This window comes from Maylandia zebra, linkage group LG10, assembly GCF_041146795.1.
Source record: "Maylandia zebra isolate NMK-2024a linkage group LG10, Mzebra_GT3a, whole genome shotgun sequence".
NCBI lineage: Eukaryota > Metazoa > Chordata > Actinopteri > Cichliformes > Cichlidae > Maylandia > Maylandia zebra.
Window position 1 is genome coordinate 14,508,551 of NC_135176.1, and position 18,567 is coordinate 14,527,117.

At 38.8% G+C, this 18,567-nt stretch overlaps 1 protein-coding gene across 3 annotated transcripts; it reads left to right on the plus strand.

The window, feature by feature from the left end:
- Positions 1-4,820: 4,820 nt before the first annotated feature.
- On the plus strand, positions 4,821-18,065 carry gabrr3a (gamma-aminobutyric acid type A receptor subunit rho3a). Of its 3 annotated transcripts, XM_076889126.1 has the most exons (10): positions 4,821-4,887; positions 4,980-5,306; positions 5,882-5,994; positions 12,494-12,561; positions 12,659-12,882; positions 14,102-14,184; positions 14,825-14,962; positions 15,761-15,913; positions 17,068-17,261; positions 17,373-18,065. In XM_076889126.1, exons 2-10 carry the CDS (start codon positions 5,164-5,166, stop codon positions 17,667-17,669), a joined length of 1,413 nt encoding a protein of 470 aa, XP_076745241.1. In that variant the 5' UTR covers positions 4,821-4,887; positions 4,980-5,163; the 3' UTR covers positions 17,670-18,065. The 3 variants fall into 3 exon arrangements, with proteins under 3 accessions (XP_076745241.1, XP_076745242.1, XP_004564083.1); XM_004564026.4 differs by lacking the exon at positions 4,821-4,887 and having other exon boundaries at positions 4,904-5,306; XM_076889127.1 differs by lacking the exons at positions 4,821-4,887; positions 14,825-14,962 and having other exon boundaries at positions 4,903-5,306.
- Positions 18,066-18,567: the final 502 nt, after the last annotated feature.

Sequence of the window (18,567 nt, forward strand, 5' to 3'; positions counted from 1 at the left end):
AGGCACAAACGCAGACACCACAACAAAGGATAAAGAGAGACTGGGCTATTTAACACTAAGGCAAATCAGGGGGAAAGGGATAGAAGGGACAGGAACATTAAAAAGAAATCAAAACCCTGATGTATAATTAGAGTCACAAGTAGAAACAGAAGCTGTCCCAGTAAAGTGAAGACACAAAACACAAAAATAAAAAAGAAGCAAACCAAAAAATCTTTAATAAAGAAAGTCCCAACTTAAAAACCTAGGTGTACAGGAATAAGTTCAAGCTTGTCATCATCATAAAGTGATAAAACTGTCATAGTTAATATAACCAGTGACAAAAACATGAATCTTCACAAGCCCAGTTTTGGCAGACAACACATGGAAGCAATGCCTCCTTGGGCCAGCTGTTGGTGTATAGCCCAACACAAACCAGGCAAAAACACTCCTCATCATCAGAGGACTGTTCTCTCTCGTCTTCTTAGTCTTCCTTCCTTGTTCCTTCCTTGGGAAAAATCTGTGGTATCCTCAATTGTCTTTTTAGCATCAGCGACCCATTTTCTCCTTTTCTTATCCGGGACCAGTGAGACAAGCATCCAACTAACCACTTGACAAGCATTTTAAGCTAGCTACCACATGGCTTTAGCCTTCTAATGAAAAACTGACTTAAATCAAAGCTATTACTTTTATTTTATAAAAAGTATTCTGACCAATGAAAATGAGAGAAAAAAACCCCTCCTCACTTCAGTGTTTCGTGTGTGTTCCACATAATCACCACTGCAAAACAGACTGAGAAAGAAACACCCATACAACAGAAAGTCATTGTGTGGCTTCTCAGTGGTCTAATTTTCATATGTGTGCAGTAGTGATGTGTCGGTCGCGAACGAAATGGCTCTTAGAGCCGGGACTTTGACGTGAACGACGGGAGCCATTGGGTTTTCTTTACCTTTCTCTCGCCCTCTCTCTCGCACTTTTTTTCCGCTTCAATTTAAAATTAAAAAAAAAAAATGAAATAGTTAAAAGTTGAAATGTGAATAGTTGGTTTTAGTATTATATGATTTATTTATTACATTTTATGTGGCGTGAATAAATAAAAGTATATTTACGGTGGCCCATAGAGACAAATCACGTACAAAAGACAACAGAAGTGCTCCAGGATGCTAGGCACAGTGTTGAGCTTTTGTTACCTAGTGGCTACCAGTGTTGGTCAAGTTACTTGAAAAAAGTAATCAGTAACTAATTACTGATTACTTCCCCCAAAAAGTAATCCCGTTACTTTACTGATTACTTATTTTCAAAAGTAATTGATTACTTAGTTACTTTTTAAAAACACGATTTACAACCTGAATAGGAGATAAAGCGATAGATCTTTCAGCCCAATTCTACTTTTTCTGCATAATCTATCATACAAAATGTAATCAAATGGAAAAGTCTCTTTTTTTAACTTGTTTTATCAGTTTTAATCTTTTAACTTTATGCATCAAGTAAAAATTTAATTATATGCAACATTCTCTGACTGGAAGAAATTTGTTTAACATTTAAACCTATTTTCTACACATTCCAGCACATAAAATAAAATATTCTTTGTGTTTACACTCAGTCTTTCAAATAGATGCAAGTAAAACACAGCAGAAAATAAAAAAGTCAAAGACTAGCAGTCCTTTTGCTCTATTTTCACCTGTAAAGCATAGGCGGAGGTTTACCCTGGTGCAGGTGTGCTGCAGCGGTCAGTGGAAGAATCCGCAAGTTTCTCTGTGAATTTCCCATTACATTGTTGGGCACTCAGAGCTTGTTTAGGGGTTGTTGTTTTTTTTCGCTGTAAAAAGAAGTTTTCTTCCCACGCACAACGGACACTAATGTTTTTGTCACTTTTTATGGAATCAAACTCAAAGTAAGGTCAGTACTTCCACGCTTTAAACGCTGCACGCTCATACTCTCTCCCATACTTGATATATTATCCATTGTTGATCTGCACACAGCTGTTGTCAGGAAAGTTGCGCTTGCTTACCTCACTGTCATGAGACATTCTTGCAAAAAAATCACGGTTTTAGTAAGGCAGTAAGGCAGTGTTCCTACAGGAAAGTAACGGTAATCTAATTACCGTTTTTGCGATAGTAATCCCTTACTTTACTCGTTACCCTAAAAAGTAATCAGATTACAGTAACGCGTTACAAGTAACGCTACTGTATGGTGCCCAAGCATGTAAATCTAATTACCTAATTCTTGTAGTCCAAATGAGATATAGCTTGATGTTGTCATCTCGCTTGCTATCGAAGCATTTAAGCTTCTCAGTTTTTTATTGTGACTATGTGCTTATGTTTCATCTTTCTGATGTATTATTAATTCTCTTCTGCAAATGTATTTTCATGTCTTGCTGTGGCCTACTGAAAAAACCTGGCGAGCACACTGTGGTCAGAGATGTGGCTCACTCTAAGCAACAATCACAATCACAAGTAACGCGTTACTGCCCGTCTCTGGTGGCTACGCAAGCTAGCAAGTACCAACGACCGGATTTGGTGTGTGGTAGTAACAGGTAAATGAACTTTTTTTTTTTATTATTTGAATATATATGAGTGCTTGTGTATAAATACACAAACAATACACATATGCTTTCAATTGTGTAATTTAAGTGATCTAGGTAGCTCTGTTAAGGAAGTTCAGTTAACGCTAGAAATGTGTTTTGGAGTTTGTATGTGTTTTGTCTCTAGGGGCCACTGCATATATTTATATATAAACATATATAAATAAAACCACTGTTTTTACATTAGTAATTCCTTTTGTGCTTAATTTTATATTATTGTTAATAATAAATTAATTAAAGCAACAAAACAACCTGAAGGGCCGGTTCGGAGCCGAAAGAGCTCTTTTTAGTGAGCCAAGCCGAAAGAGCCGGTTCTCTAAAAAGAGCCGGAAATCCCATCACTAGTGTGAAAATCCCTCGTCGACCACAAAACTATATTCATGGACTGGCTGACTTTTGTGATTGAGATATTGCTAATACTAACCCTCTTTTGAGAATCAACGTTGACCTGTGGCTCATTAAGATGATAAATCTGGGGCTTCTACAGTGAAACTTGGACCACTTCCATGTCCGTAATCACTACTCTCAGGTGACTTCAGGGAGTATAATGTATTTCTCAGTTTGGGACATAGTTTACACAAAAGGGTGTGTCATGCTTACTTGAACTATGATACACCTTTCGGTCTTCCTGGAATAAATAGGCACGGGTTGGGTTGATTTGAGTGCTACAGCACCTCCTGGTGGATCATAGGTGACTTGCATGTGAAAGTACAAATACTGTATAAAAATGACTAAATATAAATGATTTTTTTCACATTGTAATGACGCTTCCATTTAATTAAGCACTCGGTAGTGATTGTTGCTCAGGGTGAGCCACATCTCTGACCACAGTGTGCTCGCCAGGTTTTTTCAGTAGGCCACAGCAAGACATGAAAATACATTTGCAGAAGAGAATTAATAATACATCAGAAAGATGAAACATAAGCACATAGTCACAATAAACAACTGAGAAGCTCAAATGCTTGACAGCAAGCGAGATGACAACATCAAGCTATATCTCATTTGGACTACAAGAATTAGGTAATTAGATTTACATGCTTGGGCACCATACAGTAGGGTTAAATGTGCATTATTAGGCCTTAACCTTTATAACTGATGTGTGATTAATTTAAGGCCTTTGACTGAAGTCTGTAGTGATCTTATTGTTACAAGACTACTGCAGGCTTTGGTCAAAGGTCGGTCTTATACTGAAGAGTGAGTCATTGCAGGTATGTTGTCTTTGGCTGCCAGCTGCGCCAGTAATAACAGTGCTGACGTCTTTAAGATATGATAAATATTCAAGACCTTCTATGTGATAAGAACTATTTTAAATTCTAGATTTAACAGGGAGAAAAAAAAGAGAAGCTAACATGGGTGAAATATAATCTCTTGTTTTTTTAGTCGCTTTTGTACTCTTGCTGCAGCATTCTGGATTAAATCAGGGCTTTTCGGGGGGAACTTTTACCACAGACTAATAATAATGAATTACAACAATCCAACCTAGAAATAATCAATGCATGAACTAGTTTTTCAGCATCCCTCTGAGACACGGATTTTTGTCATTTTATCTTCCATATTTGTTTAATGTGCATGTTAAAGGACATGTCCTGTTCAAAAATGCATCCACAGCACTGTGCTGGTCTACACTGTCTTTGTTTAGATGTCATGTTTAAGAAATTGAAAGCTGCAATTAATTTTATTCTTGCTCTATATTTTTTTCCTTTTTAGTGCATTGTCATGTTTTTTCACTTGCATTGGATTCCAAAGGTATGTTTGCTGGCAGGGAGGGTTCTGCTTTTGCCAGAAGCCTTTGTCTGAAATGTCTAATGTCAGTAGTAGTATTAACTGTACTCAATTTATTAAGTATTTGAGAGGATTAAAGGAGTCATCATGTGCCTTGAATGCGACACACTCAGAAGCCATAAGTAACACACGTCATGTTTGCAGACGTCACTCCTGACATATGTTTGAATCTGTCTGCTCTTGATGGGCTCACTTGCGTCCTCCCACCACCCAGGAGCGCTACTGGGTTGAGAATTGTGTGTGTGTGTGTGTGTGTGTGGGGGGGGGGGGGGGGGGGGGGGAGAGAATCCTACAATGTATAAAAGTAGGCTGCAGCCTTTTTATTTTTATCTGGTCAGAAATGATGATGAAACTGTTGTTGGTATTATCCCCCCATCCCCGCCCTCTGCTTCCTCCAGTTTGTAGGTTACTGAAAGATTTCACCAACCACAGAAAAGAAGATTAGAGAGGAATTAATGGTATTCCTTTGTCATTATAGGAATAAATTGATATTTGACGGGGGTGGGGACAGTCTGGAGTTGGAGCAACATGATGTGTCAGGAGACGTAAGCAGAGGGATGGCACAGTGACAAACAAACTCAGAGCCAGGGGGATGCCAGTCTGCTGGATATCTCAACTGATGTTCACCATGTTACAGGAGATGAGAGAGCGGGATAACGCAGAAGCAGCCGGGCGCACGCGTGACGGGACAGAATGAGAGCTGCTGGGACATGGACGGCGTCAGTAGAGGACGGGGACAACTGTGACATTGACTGGGAGAGACCCTGACGAAGTGGGAGGGACATCTGGGTTCCTCTTGTCTTTGAAGCCCCTGCTTAACCATGAGAGTGGCCTTTCTGGCCTTAAGACTGATGTGCTTGGCCTGGTTGTGGCCTGTCACTCAGCTCAACAGCAGCCACTTCCCGAACAAGAGAAGAAACAAGGAGCTGTACGTCGGAGAGAACGCTAGACAAAAGCACGGAGGGTGAGCAAAAGTGGCGTTTCTTAGATGAATCTTTGATTTACTATAATTGTAGAGCTTCTTCTTATGTGGAAACTAACCTTCATGGGTGATTTTATGGACATCATTTCCATGTCCTACTTTGTAGAGCTTTCACATGTAAATATGAATAACTACATCTTTTTGCGTTTACGTCCACTGATGGTAGATCAGTGTCAGAGAAAGGTCATAGATTATGTGCATTGCTCAGAAAATTAGTGTTGATTGTTGCTGAATCTAAAACATAAAACGATGTGAACTTTGTTTTGGTTTTAGGATAACTATGACATCCTCTCAGTGACTAAAGTCATTCAGGAGTCAGATATAAATGAAAGAGGCTCCACAATATCAAGCTGAGTTACACATGTGCTAGAATGCAGTGGAAAGCAAAAGTACTCATCTCCCTTTGGCTACGGCCTTTGCTTTTAATCAGAGTGCTAGAGTCCATTTAGCCATCACTAACACCATCTGTCAGTGCTGTTTTAAGTGTTTGTTAGAAAGAAATCTAGACAGAGAGAACGATTTTACTTAAGCTGTTATGTCTTCTCTTTGCGTTCCAGACGGGTGGATCTTAAGATGAAGAAGTTGGACAGCACCAAGTCTCTGCTAATTAAGTCTGAGCAGCTGCTTCGGATTGAAGACCATGACTTTGCAATGCGCCCTGGCTTTGGAGGTAACACACACACACACGCACACACTTGGTCATTGTATTTATTATGGATTTATTTATTTCCTCAGTATGGAAATCAGCTTTTGTTGTTCCTCTATTAAAAGGGGGCGACCCAGCAGTGTTAACTAATTACAGACCAATATCTAATCTATCTGTGCTGGCCAAAGTTCTTGAAGCTCTTGTGTGTGAGCAGTTAAAGGAGTTTTTGCACACCAATGCCATTTTATCTGAATATCAATCAGGCTTTAGGAAGAATCACAGTACTATCACAGCTGCAATTAGAGTGGTAAATGATATTACTATTGCACTTGATAAAAAACAACACTGTGCATCCCTTTTTATTGATTTGTCAAAAGCATTTGACACTGTTGATCATTGTATTTTAAAACTTAGACTCTTCCAGTCAGGACTCTCTGAGAGAGCAGTGGCATGGTTCTCAAACTACCTCAGTAACAGGACTCAGTGCATTAAATCTGACGGTCTATGTTCTGACTTTGTTACAGTGCACAACGGAGTGCCACAGGGTTCTGTATTAGGTTCCCTTCTATTTATCATTTACGTAAACAATCTTAGTCTACATGTGCCAGATTCAAACTTGCACTTCTATGCTGATGATACAGTTATTTACAGCTGTGGTTCAACTCTTGTCCAAGCCATCGACTCCTTGCAGAAAGCCTTTTCTGCTGTCCAGCACTCATTACATCAGCTTAAACTTGTTCTCAGCGCAGACAAAACAAAGCTCATGTTGTTTTCTAAATCAAGGAGACGAGCCCAAACAATCCCATCAGTAACCACTCTTGAAGGTCATAAAATAGAGTTGGTTCACACCTATAAATATCTGGGAATCTTAATTGATGACTCGCTTACCTTCAAACCACATGTAGAGAATCTTGTGAAAAACCTGAAGTTAAAACTGAGATTTTATTTTCAAAATAAGTTGTGTTTCTCTTTTAATACAAAGAAGCGGCTTGTTGCTGCAACATTCTTGCCTGTGCTGGATTATGGTGATATTCTATACATGAATGCTTCTGCTCAATGTCTTCGAATGGTTGATTCTGTGTATCATGCTTCTCTGAGGTTCATCACTAACCGTAAATTTCAGACTCACCACTGTGAGTTATACTCTCAGGTAGGACGGCCTGCTTTGGTAAGTCGGAGAAACTGTCATTTATACAGTTTTATATATAAGGCGATACTTGGGTTGCTCCCTTCTTATATATGTTCCCTGCTTGTAATGAAACATGCTGGTCGGTATTCTCTTCGTCCGCATGGTTACTTGTTGCTTTCTGTTCCATTTGCCCGAACTGAACTTGGTAAAAGAGCTTTTGTCCATTTAGCACCCTTGGCCTGGAACAAACTGCAGAAGGAATGGAAAATGACTGAATTCATTTCATTAAGTGATTTTAAATCTAAACTACGAATCCTTGAGGTCAAGTCCATAACATGCAACTGTTTCAATTAGATTGATTATCATTTTAACTGACTTTTTTATTTTATTTGAATTTTATTGAATTTTATTTTTTATTTTATTTGTATTCTTTCACTTATTGTTGCATGTGGGTTGTTGCTGCCTGTGTTTGAGTAATTTCTGTAACTGTGAGACATCTGCTGCTGCCTATCTTGGCCAAGTCTCCCTTGAAAAAGAGGTTTTTAATCTCAATGGGATGTTCCTGGTTAAATAAAGGTTAATAAATTTGTATTTATTATACATTTATTTTAACTTTTTCTCACTCCAAATATTTTTCCTAGTATTTTTTTAAGTGTGCTTTAATGGTAACACAGCAGGTTGATTTAGGTTACTGTGCTGTTTTTGGTATTATGCTGCCCAAAAAGCCCTTTGTGACCTAGATTGTCTGCTTTGAGAGACAATGACTGCGGTAGCACGGATAAAATAATCTGAACTGTGTTCCTAATTCCCCCTGTGTGTGTGTGTGTGTGTGTGTGTGTGTGTGTGTGTGTGTGTGTGTGTGTGTGTGTGTGTTGTGTGTGTCTGTGTGTGTGTGCTTCCAATCACAGGTCTGGATTTTTTTATCTTTTGCATCTTTTTTGTCATTACCTTAAAGAAACCCTGCACAGTAATCACTTTCTCTACTGCATGTTCACAGTGGTCATCCTCTTTTGTAATGTCTGAATTCATTTTCTTTCCAGTCAGAAGGCAAAACAAGTTGCTTAGTGTCTGTCTCAGTCTTTTCAGTGGATGATTACACAGATGTTTACGTCGGCCTAATAAGAGTTCTTGGAAGATTTTATCTGGTGATAGAGAGCCTCTGAACAGCAATGCCATTCCCTAAGGCATCTGCAGGCGTGCACCATGGGTTTGTTGAGTGTCAGAGTGATTAGATCACTACTGATGTTCCTCTGACAGGAAATCAGCTGCATATTTCAAGACTGTATCCAAGTCGCCTTGAAGAGCAGAATGGCTTTATAAAGGGACGGCAATTGTTTTTTAATACCTGTACACTCTTCAATGTTATTTACTCAAAGCGTCTATCTGAACTTCCTGAACTTGTGATCTCTTTAGATGCTGAAAAGGCTTTCGATAGGGTGGAGTGGGAGTACTTGTTTGCTGTTTTAGAGAAATTTGGTTTTGGCTATAAATTTATTTCCTGGATTCGGCTTCTTTATTCGTCCCCTAAAGCCAGTGTTCATACTAATGATGTTTACTCTGATTATTTTGCGCTGGGTCGTGGTTGTCGTCAAGGTTGCCCTTTGTCTCCCTTACTCTTTGCCATTGCCATCGAGCCTCTGTCTATTACATTGAGATCTTCTTCTGTATTCAGGGGAATCATCCATAATGGAATTACACATAAAGTATCATTGTATGCGGATGACTTGTTATTATATATGACTGACCCGGCATGCTCCATCCCTGCTGTTTTAAGTATTCTGGAGAACTTCAGTTCGTTTTCAGGTTATAAATTAAATTTGGGGAAAAGTGAGTGTTTTCCTGTTAATATGGCAGCACGTCAACTTCAACAGTCTGATCTGCCCTTTCGTCTCAGTCCATCTGGGTTTAAGTACTTAGGGATTAACGTGACTCGCTCTTTAGCTGGCCTTAAATCAGCAAATTTGTCTCCTCTTATATCAAGGATCACATCTGATATTCAAAGATGGGGTAATCTCCCACTTTCTTTAATCGGTAAGATTAATGTTGTTAAAATGAACATCTTACCAAAACTTTTATTTTTATTTCAGTCAATTCCCTTATTTTTGCCGAAACACTTTTTTGTTTCACTGGACAAGATTATTGGTTCTTTCATTTGGGGAGGGAAGCCACCTAGGGTCTCTAAAACTTTGCTGCAGCGATGCAGATTTAGTGGAGGACTTGTATTACCTAATTTTTTAGTCTACTACTGGGCCGCTCACATCCATAAACTTTGCTACTGGCTAAAATCTTCTGGTTCTTCGTGGTGTAAATGGAGCTATCATCATGTAAGGGCTCTTCTTTACCGGCTTTGCTCTATTCCTCTTTACCTGTGAGACCCTCTCTGTACACTGATAATCAGGTGGTTCTTAACACACTCAAAATCTGGTTTCAGTTTAGACGTCACTTTAATTTTGTAATGCCGTCTTCCTCGGGTCCTCTAAGCGAAAACCATTTGTTTCCCCCTTCACTTTTGGACTCGACATTTTCAGTGTGGTGTGACAAGGGTATAAAACAGTTCAAACATTTATATGTGGATGGTGTTTTCGATAGTTTTCCCAACTTGTCTTCTCGTTATAATCTCCCTATTACCCATTTGTTTCGCTATTTTCAAATTCGAAATTTTGTTGCCAAGTGTTTCCCAAATTTCCCCTCTTTACCTCCAGAACAGCAGTGGGAAACTACGTTATCATTTATTCCTCATCACAGAGGAACCATTTCGAAACTCTATGATGCTATTCTGTCTTTTAGTAACCACTCTAATGTTAAGCTTAAGTGTACATGGGAAGAAGAATTGGGAATTCGAATACATGAGGAGTCTTGGGAACAGGCTATAGCGAGAGTACGATCTTCCACCTCCTGTGCTCGTCTTGGACTTATTCAATTTAAGGTCATACACAGGGTGCATTTTTCTAAATCTAGACTTTCTGAATTGTATCCAGAAGTGGAAAATAAATGTGATAAATGCCACGGTTCTCCTTGTCACCTCGGCCACATGTTTTTTCTGTGTCCTGAGCTACAAGGTTTCTGGACAGGGTATTTTGCTATTATGTCAACTGTTCTTGGGGTAACTCTTCATCCTTGTCCTCTGATTGCTGTATTTGGGATTCCTGTTCGCTCACTTACACTTGATTCCACACAAAAGGACATTATAGCCTTCACATCCCTACTAGCGAGACGTCTAATATTGTTGCATTGGAAGTCTGTTAGGTGTCCTACTATTTCCCGGTGGCTTAAAGATGTCATGTTTTTTTTAAAACTTGAAAAAATTAAATATACGTTGAGAGGTTGCACAGCCAAATTTTTTCACAAGTGGCAACCCTTTATCTCTTATTTTGCTAGTCTAGAGGTATTGCCTGTTTAAATCTACTTTTGTTACTGTTATATTCCTCTAATATGTTTGATGGTTGTGTTGATCTGTGTGGGACTGGGGGGAGGGGGGGGGCGTTGTGGTTTTTTTTTTCATATATATGTGTGTTTATTTACTTAGGAAAATGAAGAAAGGTTGATTGTATTTTGGTAACTGCAAGTACTGTTCTTTTTTTCAATAAAAAATATTTTCAAAGACTGTATCCAAGTCAGTCAGGTCATAAAGCATTCAGGCAAAGAGGGCATTAAGTAGTTGTATCATTTGTTGTCAGGTGATAATGAATGTCTGCCACAACTAAAGCTGCCACTCTGTAGGAAACTAACAAGCCGATTGCTGGTGAGATGGTTGAGGGTATTCTGCCAGTGCTAACCTGCTGAGGTAAAATCAACTGACTATAGTAAACATATTAGGATGTAGAATTTCTGAATGTATAACCACAAAGCTAACTGCAGAGGGGATTTTGGTTGTCTGATGAGTTACTTTTCTCCCTGGGTAGTGTGACAGGTTATTTTTTTAATAGCAAGAATCTTGTTATGTAACAAATTAGTATTAAAAGTAAGATTACCCGTCACTTGATCAGTTTGCACGACTGGAACATTGTCATTAAATCATTGTTATTCAGCTACTGGGTCAAGCAAATCGGTGGTGGTTACGAATTGGAAAACACTTTATCTTTCTGTTTTCTGTTTCTTTGTTCTGTTTCGTTAATTCACTTTGTGACTATGATACTAATAAAACATATTTATTTAAAATAGAGTTGAGTTCGAGACCCATTTTTTTGTTTCTTATTTACTTCAAACCTTTTCTTCCTAAACTTGACATTATCACTGAGCTGATAGTGTGAGTTAACTCTGTTAGCTCCAAACATATTTGCTGGATTGTTACATTTGTCTGCTATGTGTGGTGTCCTGTGGCCCGCGAAGATTTTTTCTTCATTTTTTTCCTCCTTTCCTTATTTTTTTTTTGTTGGTAATAGAGAGTTTTGAAGCTCATTAACGAGTTTAAGTGAGCTAACTCTGTTTGACCCTATTCCAGGATGTCAGCATCCCAGTAAAATCCCTCCACCTTCATTACTCCATTGTGATTGCAAACACATGCTTTTGAGTGCTTACCTTCATTAAACAATGGCACAGAAAAAACCTCCAACAACATCAGTCGGTGTTTACAGTTCAAATCAAACATTAACCGTATTGTGCCGCTGGATAATGACAAGAACCATTCTTCTTACTATACACTACCCTGGATATTTATGTAATAATACAATGTGGCAGATTTTCAATTAATGGATCCTTTAAGATAACATAATGAATTAGTGAGTGTTGTTGAATGTCCACACATGCATGTTGACTGTGTAACCTCAGGGAAATTTATAGGCATGTAGGTAGTGAGCTACCTCTCCCATAGGCCAGATTAGATTAGAAAGGATTCGCTTATTTTCCCAGTACTAAATGTAACGTATGAGGTCACACGAGTTGATGTAGTTGATGTAATTTCTCAGAATCAGTAGAGAGCTAAGTATTACATATTTCTGTTACAGTATTAACAGCTTAACCAAGAAAGTAGTGAAGATATATAAATAATTAAACAATTTTTTTTTTACATTTATCTTCTTAACTGAGCAGCAGCGTTCATTTGTCTAAATCAAATACTGTAAAGAAAGGTCACTGAAACATGCATTTCAAGTAAAACGACATTTTGAGGAGTTGATTTTTACTGTGAACCAAAAAAATAAATAAATAAAAGGTGAGGTTGTGCATTTACAAAGATTTCCAGTGTAAGGTAATGGTTCCTTTGACATTCAAAAATGTAGAATGTGAACATAAGATTTTTTGCTTCAGTCACAGATGTTTATACTGTACTGTGTATCATGACTGTATAAACTAGGGTTGTCTCTGCATATAGCTCAGAAGTGGGATTTACACATTGGTAATCTCTGACAGATGTGCAAACAGATGTTATCCAACTGATCCATTGCAACATCTGTCCAGGTTCAGCCCTGCCTGTTGGTGTCGATGTCCAGGTGGAGAGCATTGACAGCATTTCTGAAGTAAACATGGTACGCAACTTTTAGATTTCAGTAGTTAATCTAATCAAAAGAAACTGACTTGCTTTCTCTGTTGAAAATGACTGGTTTTTTTTGGTTTTTTTTGTAGGACTTCACCATGACTCTCTACCTGCGGCATTACTGGCAAGATGATCGCCTGGCCTTCCCCTCCAGCAGCAACAAGAGTCGGACCTTCGATGCACGTCTGGTGAAGAAAATCTGGGTTCCAGATGTGTTTTTTGTCCACTCTAAGCGTTCTTTTATCCATGATACAACCATGGAGAACATCATGCTGAGGGTTTATCCTGATGGAAATATTCTCTACAGTGTTAGGTAAAAAAAATAATGATATATGTCTCATTGTATTCATAGAGAGATCACTATAATTGCATTTTCTGTCATTAACCAGTAGCCAAAATAATGGCTAATACTGGCTGTCATTATCTTGTCTTTTTGAAATTAGAAGGGCCTAAATTTGATGAAATTGATTGGGATGCTAAAGTATTAGCTAACACTATATGGTAAGGTGGATCTACAGACTCCAGGCTCTGATAAATAGTGTCAACATTAAAATAAAAAATGTTAACATTAACACTGATTAACATTAACATTCATTTTTAAAGGATTTCATTCTTTTTTGGATAAGTGTTAGGACAATTACCTGCACATGAAGATGAGCCAATATAGATAATGCAGACATGCATTAATTCAGCTTTCTTACTAGTGGCCAGCAGGGGGCAACTCTTTAATGAATTCGTGTGAAGTCTATAGGAAAAGGAGCCTACTGCTTCCTCTAAATATTGCCTTTGTGAATTATGGTCTGAAGTCAAAAAGGAGGATGAACTTATGTTTTAGGGTGGGGTTGTGATTGGCATATTGTTACCTTGTGAGCACAGTGTATTGATTTCTCTGTCAAACTGAAGCATCAGGCTTCAAAACACGACACAAACACAGTTTCAAAATGAGACCACCAATCGGTGACGTCACAGTGGCTACATCTGTGTTTTACGCACAGCCTGTGTTATCGATTTACTTTCGGGGCCAGGCTCAAATGGCCATTAGAGAAACTGTATTGGTGTTTGCTCCAGCTGGTTTCAGTTTTCAGCCCTGAGGTGCGGTTTGCCAAAAATCAGACCAATGAAGGCATTTGCACCAAAACCCCTTGTACAGTATATACAAATTAGCAAGGGTTGTTAAACCATCAAGTTTTAAGCTTACATGTCCTGATACAATGAGTTATGGCTTAAATTTTACTAAGACTGTTTGATGAGCATGAACATCACCACAGCCCAGTTTAGTGGGCAGGGTATGAAGTGAATATGAGAAGGTGGAACGTAAGCATTCAGACGGCATTCAACATATCCATTTCAGTCACAGACGATGACAATATGGCACAAATTCCCAAATGGCCAACAGCAGCCACAAACTGTGTCAGGCACAGATGCTGTTACTGAATGAATCAATTCAGTCCAGTAGTTTTATTTTACACTGTTTCACTGAGATTACTGCAATATTTATGTAGGTATTTATTTAACTGAAAGCTGTGTTTCAGGATCACTGTGACGGCTCTTTGCTCAATGGACTTCAGCAGTTTCCCTCTGGACACACAGAACTGCTCTCTGGAGCTGGAGAGCTGTGAGTATTAAGCTGCAGTCGGGACATCGTGGTTGCTTGCAAATACCTAATAGGATATCCAGTGTTGTTTGCAGAGTAATAATGTTAATTCCTACATTAAATGTACTTGTTCTTGTGCTGACATGTTTTGCTGGTAAACATGTTACACAACATTTGATGCACTATTATGTAATTTAAAAAATTTGGGCTAGAGAAAGCTTTGAGCTTGTTAAATTTTCAAACACTATCTATTTTCTGCACAAAAACGCAATTGGATATGCTTGAATGTTATACAGTTGGGACAGAGACAGCTCAGAGTGCATTACCTTACTTCATACTCACAGTAGTAAGCATCACCATCCCCCTTTTGCACAAATTATTTATAATCCTCGGGTCATTCAAGTCAGCCTCTGTGCATTATGCTTGTCTATCCTCATGATGCAGGATTTACTGCAATGTTTGTGAATTCTTTGGTCTTTACCGCTCTCTCTCACTCTGTGTGTCTCAATCATGGATCCTGATCTCAGGGGAGAGTTGGTAGTCCCATTTTTGGCAGCTCTCTCCTCTCCTCTGAGAGAAACATCCATGAAACTTCTAAGAGAGGCAATACGCGAAGGTGTCCAACCCCAAACGCCCACCCTCTTTCTCTCCTCTCTTGAAGATGCTTACAATGAGAACGACCTAATGCTCTACTGGAAGAACGGGAACGATTCATTAAGGACTGACGAGATTGTGCTCTCTCAGTTTTTTATTGAAGACTTCCAGCCTTCCTTTGGGCTAGCCTTCTACAGCAGCACTGGTATGTCCGGCAGGAGTCTGGGGACACTCTGAGATGTATTCATTTTGAAAACAGCCAGAGTGCTCCAGACCCCTACAGTTTTTCTAAATAGGAACAGTTTAACATTTTGGAAAATACGCATTACATAAAAAGATTTGACACCACTCTTACAATCGTTTTCTATGGAGATGCAGCCAGCAGTTGATTAACTTGTCCAAACTTGTGAAAACAGCTTAACCGGCAAAGGCTACAAAATCCAATAACCAGCATCTGTACAGTTTACCAATGAACACATTATTCCCATTTCCAGTCATAATGCTTTGCTACAGTAACTGTGTATGGGCGAAAGCTTTTATATGTACACAGACATGACTGAGTGCTATTGATTGTTTAGGTTCTCTGTGAGAAAGAAAATAACCACATTTTCCAAAATGATGACATGGGAATCAATCCCTCTCTGCAAAGCAGAAAGGTATTGATTATGCAAGGTGTTTTAGAGTTGTATGGTCTACTTTTTCAAACCCAGTTTCCTTTTATTGTTGTCTGTGTAGAAAGAAACACTAGAATTGGAGAAAGAGAGATTTTCATCTCAGTTTTAAAATTGTTTGTGAGGGAACCTACAGTATCCAATCTACGAAGATGTTATGTAACTCCGGCATTAAAGAGATTTGCTCTCTCATTTGAGTTCTAGGTTCTCCCCGTAGGTTCATGTTAGACTTTTATTTTTAATAAGGACAACTTTATTTTCTCCTGTCAGTTACTGATATCACCCTGCTTTGCACCTGCCTGCACTCCACTGTGTCCATTTATCTGTTTCAGGTTGGTACAATCGGCTCTACATAAACTTCATTCTAAGGCGGCATATCTTCTTCTTCATGCTTCAGACGTACTTTCCCACCATGCTGATGGTGATGCTGTCCTGGGTGTCTTTCTGGATAGACAGGAGAGCCGTACCTGCCCGTGTCTCCCTGGGTACTAAGCCGTTGAGCCAATACGACCAACATAAATAATTACCGAAATTGTATTTTCATCTGGACCGATAAAAAAATATCACCATGCCTAGTTTTTACTTTAAATTCATCTTTCCATTGATTAACTTTTTGAGAGTGAAATGGTAAGATTGATTTCACTCCCTTGTTTGCCAAATACTGGAGAGATTAGGCGTAAATCAGTCAGGAAGCACATCGTCTCATCAAATAATTACACCTTGTTTTTGAGATCTAATTGCCCGTATTTAAACTGTGAGAAATTCCCCATAAGGAGGAAGGAGTGGAGGAAGTTTGTCAACCAGGAGACCCCAGTTTGCTTGGTATTTTGATAGCTTCGTGCTTTTTGTTATGATTTCACTTGTTATTTTCTTTCTCTTTCCAACTGCTATTTGGTTAAAGTTCAGGAAAGTAGTGGGGTTTGGATTAAAATATCCTGTTCACAAGATTCTTATGTTATAAGTTAGTGAAACTCACTAACTCACATCATTGTTTTACAATAGGTTCTCACTTAGGTGCAATGACCTGCAATGACAATGATAGTGAAGTTCCCAGCAGCCAAACAGTAGATATTTCCTGGCTTATGGACAGGAGAGATGAGTGTCACTGTTCTAATCTGCCGCTCAGCAAGAAAGCAAATAAGCATATCCAACGGTGTCTGCTGGTTCACCATCTATGTTTTCCCCCTCCTACACAGTTAGCTTACGCAAGGAGATGCCATCATTAAGGCTGGGCTATTTTTGGAATCAGACAGACTCCAAATTCCAATTCTAAAAGCTTTACGAGCAAAAGAGCACTAAATCAGAGTTAAGCTAGTTTGCATCCAGCAATGATGTAATAATGACTTTGCCTTCTGTAATTAATGAACATAAATACACTTGCATGGTTATATGCTTGTCAAAACCCTGAGGATGATGATAAAGGATATGCCCTTTCAAGCCCACTGCCCTAAAGTATTTCGATTACATTATCACATTTGCTGTGATTTTTATGGCACAATTGTTCATACACTGAATTCACATTGGTACATAAAAGGTCTTCAAAGGATAATTTCTTGTTATTACTTGTTTGTAGCTACAATAACATTATTCTCTGCAATGTTTCTGCAGCAACAGTCACAACTGGTTTTTCTGTATTCAGGCATCACCACCGTACTGACAATGTCCACCATCATCACCGGTGTGTCGGCCTCTATGCCACAGGTGTCTTACGTAAAAGCTGTAGACATCTATCTATGGGCGAGCTTCCTGTTTGTCTTTCTGTCAGTCATCGAGTACGCTGCGGTCAACTATTTCACCACAGTGGAGGAGATGAAGAAGCTGAAGAGAGCAAAGGTCAAGTTCTTTCTAAAATCTTCTCAAATCTCCTGTCCTATTTAGGCTACGGTATGCAGCCATAAGGCAATCTCCAGAAACTAACAGTGATCTGCTCTCCTCTCTCTGCAGATGCCCACCTCTTACAATGCTGCTGAGGCTATGGCCTTTGATGGGTGTTTCCACGACAATGAAATTGACCTGGCCTCCCTCCCTGCCAGCACCCCAAATACAGAGAGGAACATCCAGTCTCGAAACTCGACTGTCTCCGCACCCACAGAAGGCACCAGGCTACATCGCAAGCACCCTTTAAAACGAAACCTCAGCTTCATCATGAGCAACAGCTACATGATCGACTCATACTCCAGGGTATTATTCCCGCTGGCTTACCTGCTCTTCAACATCATTTACTGGAGCATGTATGCATAGCACATTGAGTAAGCAGCTGAAAAAAACAAAAGAACTGTTCCTTTTTTGACTCTTGTCACAACTGCACAAATGAACAAAAACAGACGGATAATAATAATAATAATTAATTGATGACATGAATTCAAGTCTGCTGAGTATAGATGTCCTTCTTGATGTCTAATGAAAAAGTGTTCGGCTGTAACTTGAAGAAAACCTGAGAGCAGCCGTGGAAGTGAACGGCTGATAGTTTAATGAATGTTTACGTGTGTTTCTGGCATGCTTGATTTTATAACAGAAAGAGTTTTTATCCAAAATGCATAAACATTTGTAGGATTTTGTTTTATTGCTGGATCAGATACATCCATACGTACATTAAATACAGTACATATAGAAAATAAATATGTGTATGCTCTTAAATGTCTGACTCGGGCTTCACATTCTCTTTGCCTTGAACTTAATTGATATTTAGTGCATCACACTTTCAACTGAAGGGGCCCAGTGGAGCACTTATAAACAAGTTCATGTTTAATATCATCCTCACCAGACAGAAAATTGTGTGTAAAATTTGCAAAAACTTAAAAAATTTGCTGAATGTGTTGAATTTCAAAAACATTTCATTTAAATGGTTTCAAAGATAAGACTCGGGGGCCTTCATCAGCCTGGCTAACACCCCAATCTAACCCAATGGGAAAATGTGAAAAAGGGCATAAATTTTGGACTTGTAATTGCATTTCCCCCAGGGCCATTCATACCACACCAAAGAAATGAAGTAATAGATAAACAGTACAATGAAAGAAAATTTCCCCTTTTGCAGTATCTACTGTAGAACTTTGTTTTTTCTGTGGACTCACAGTGGGGAAAAAGGGATATTTTCTGTGAATTAACTGTTGTATAATTACAGTCTTAGCAATGAGTTAAA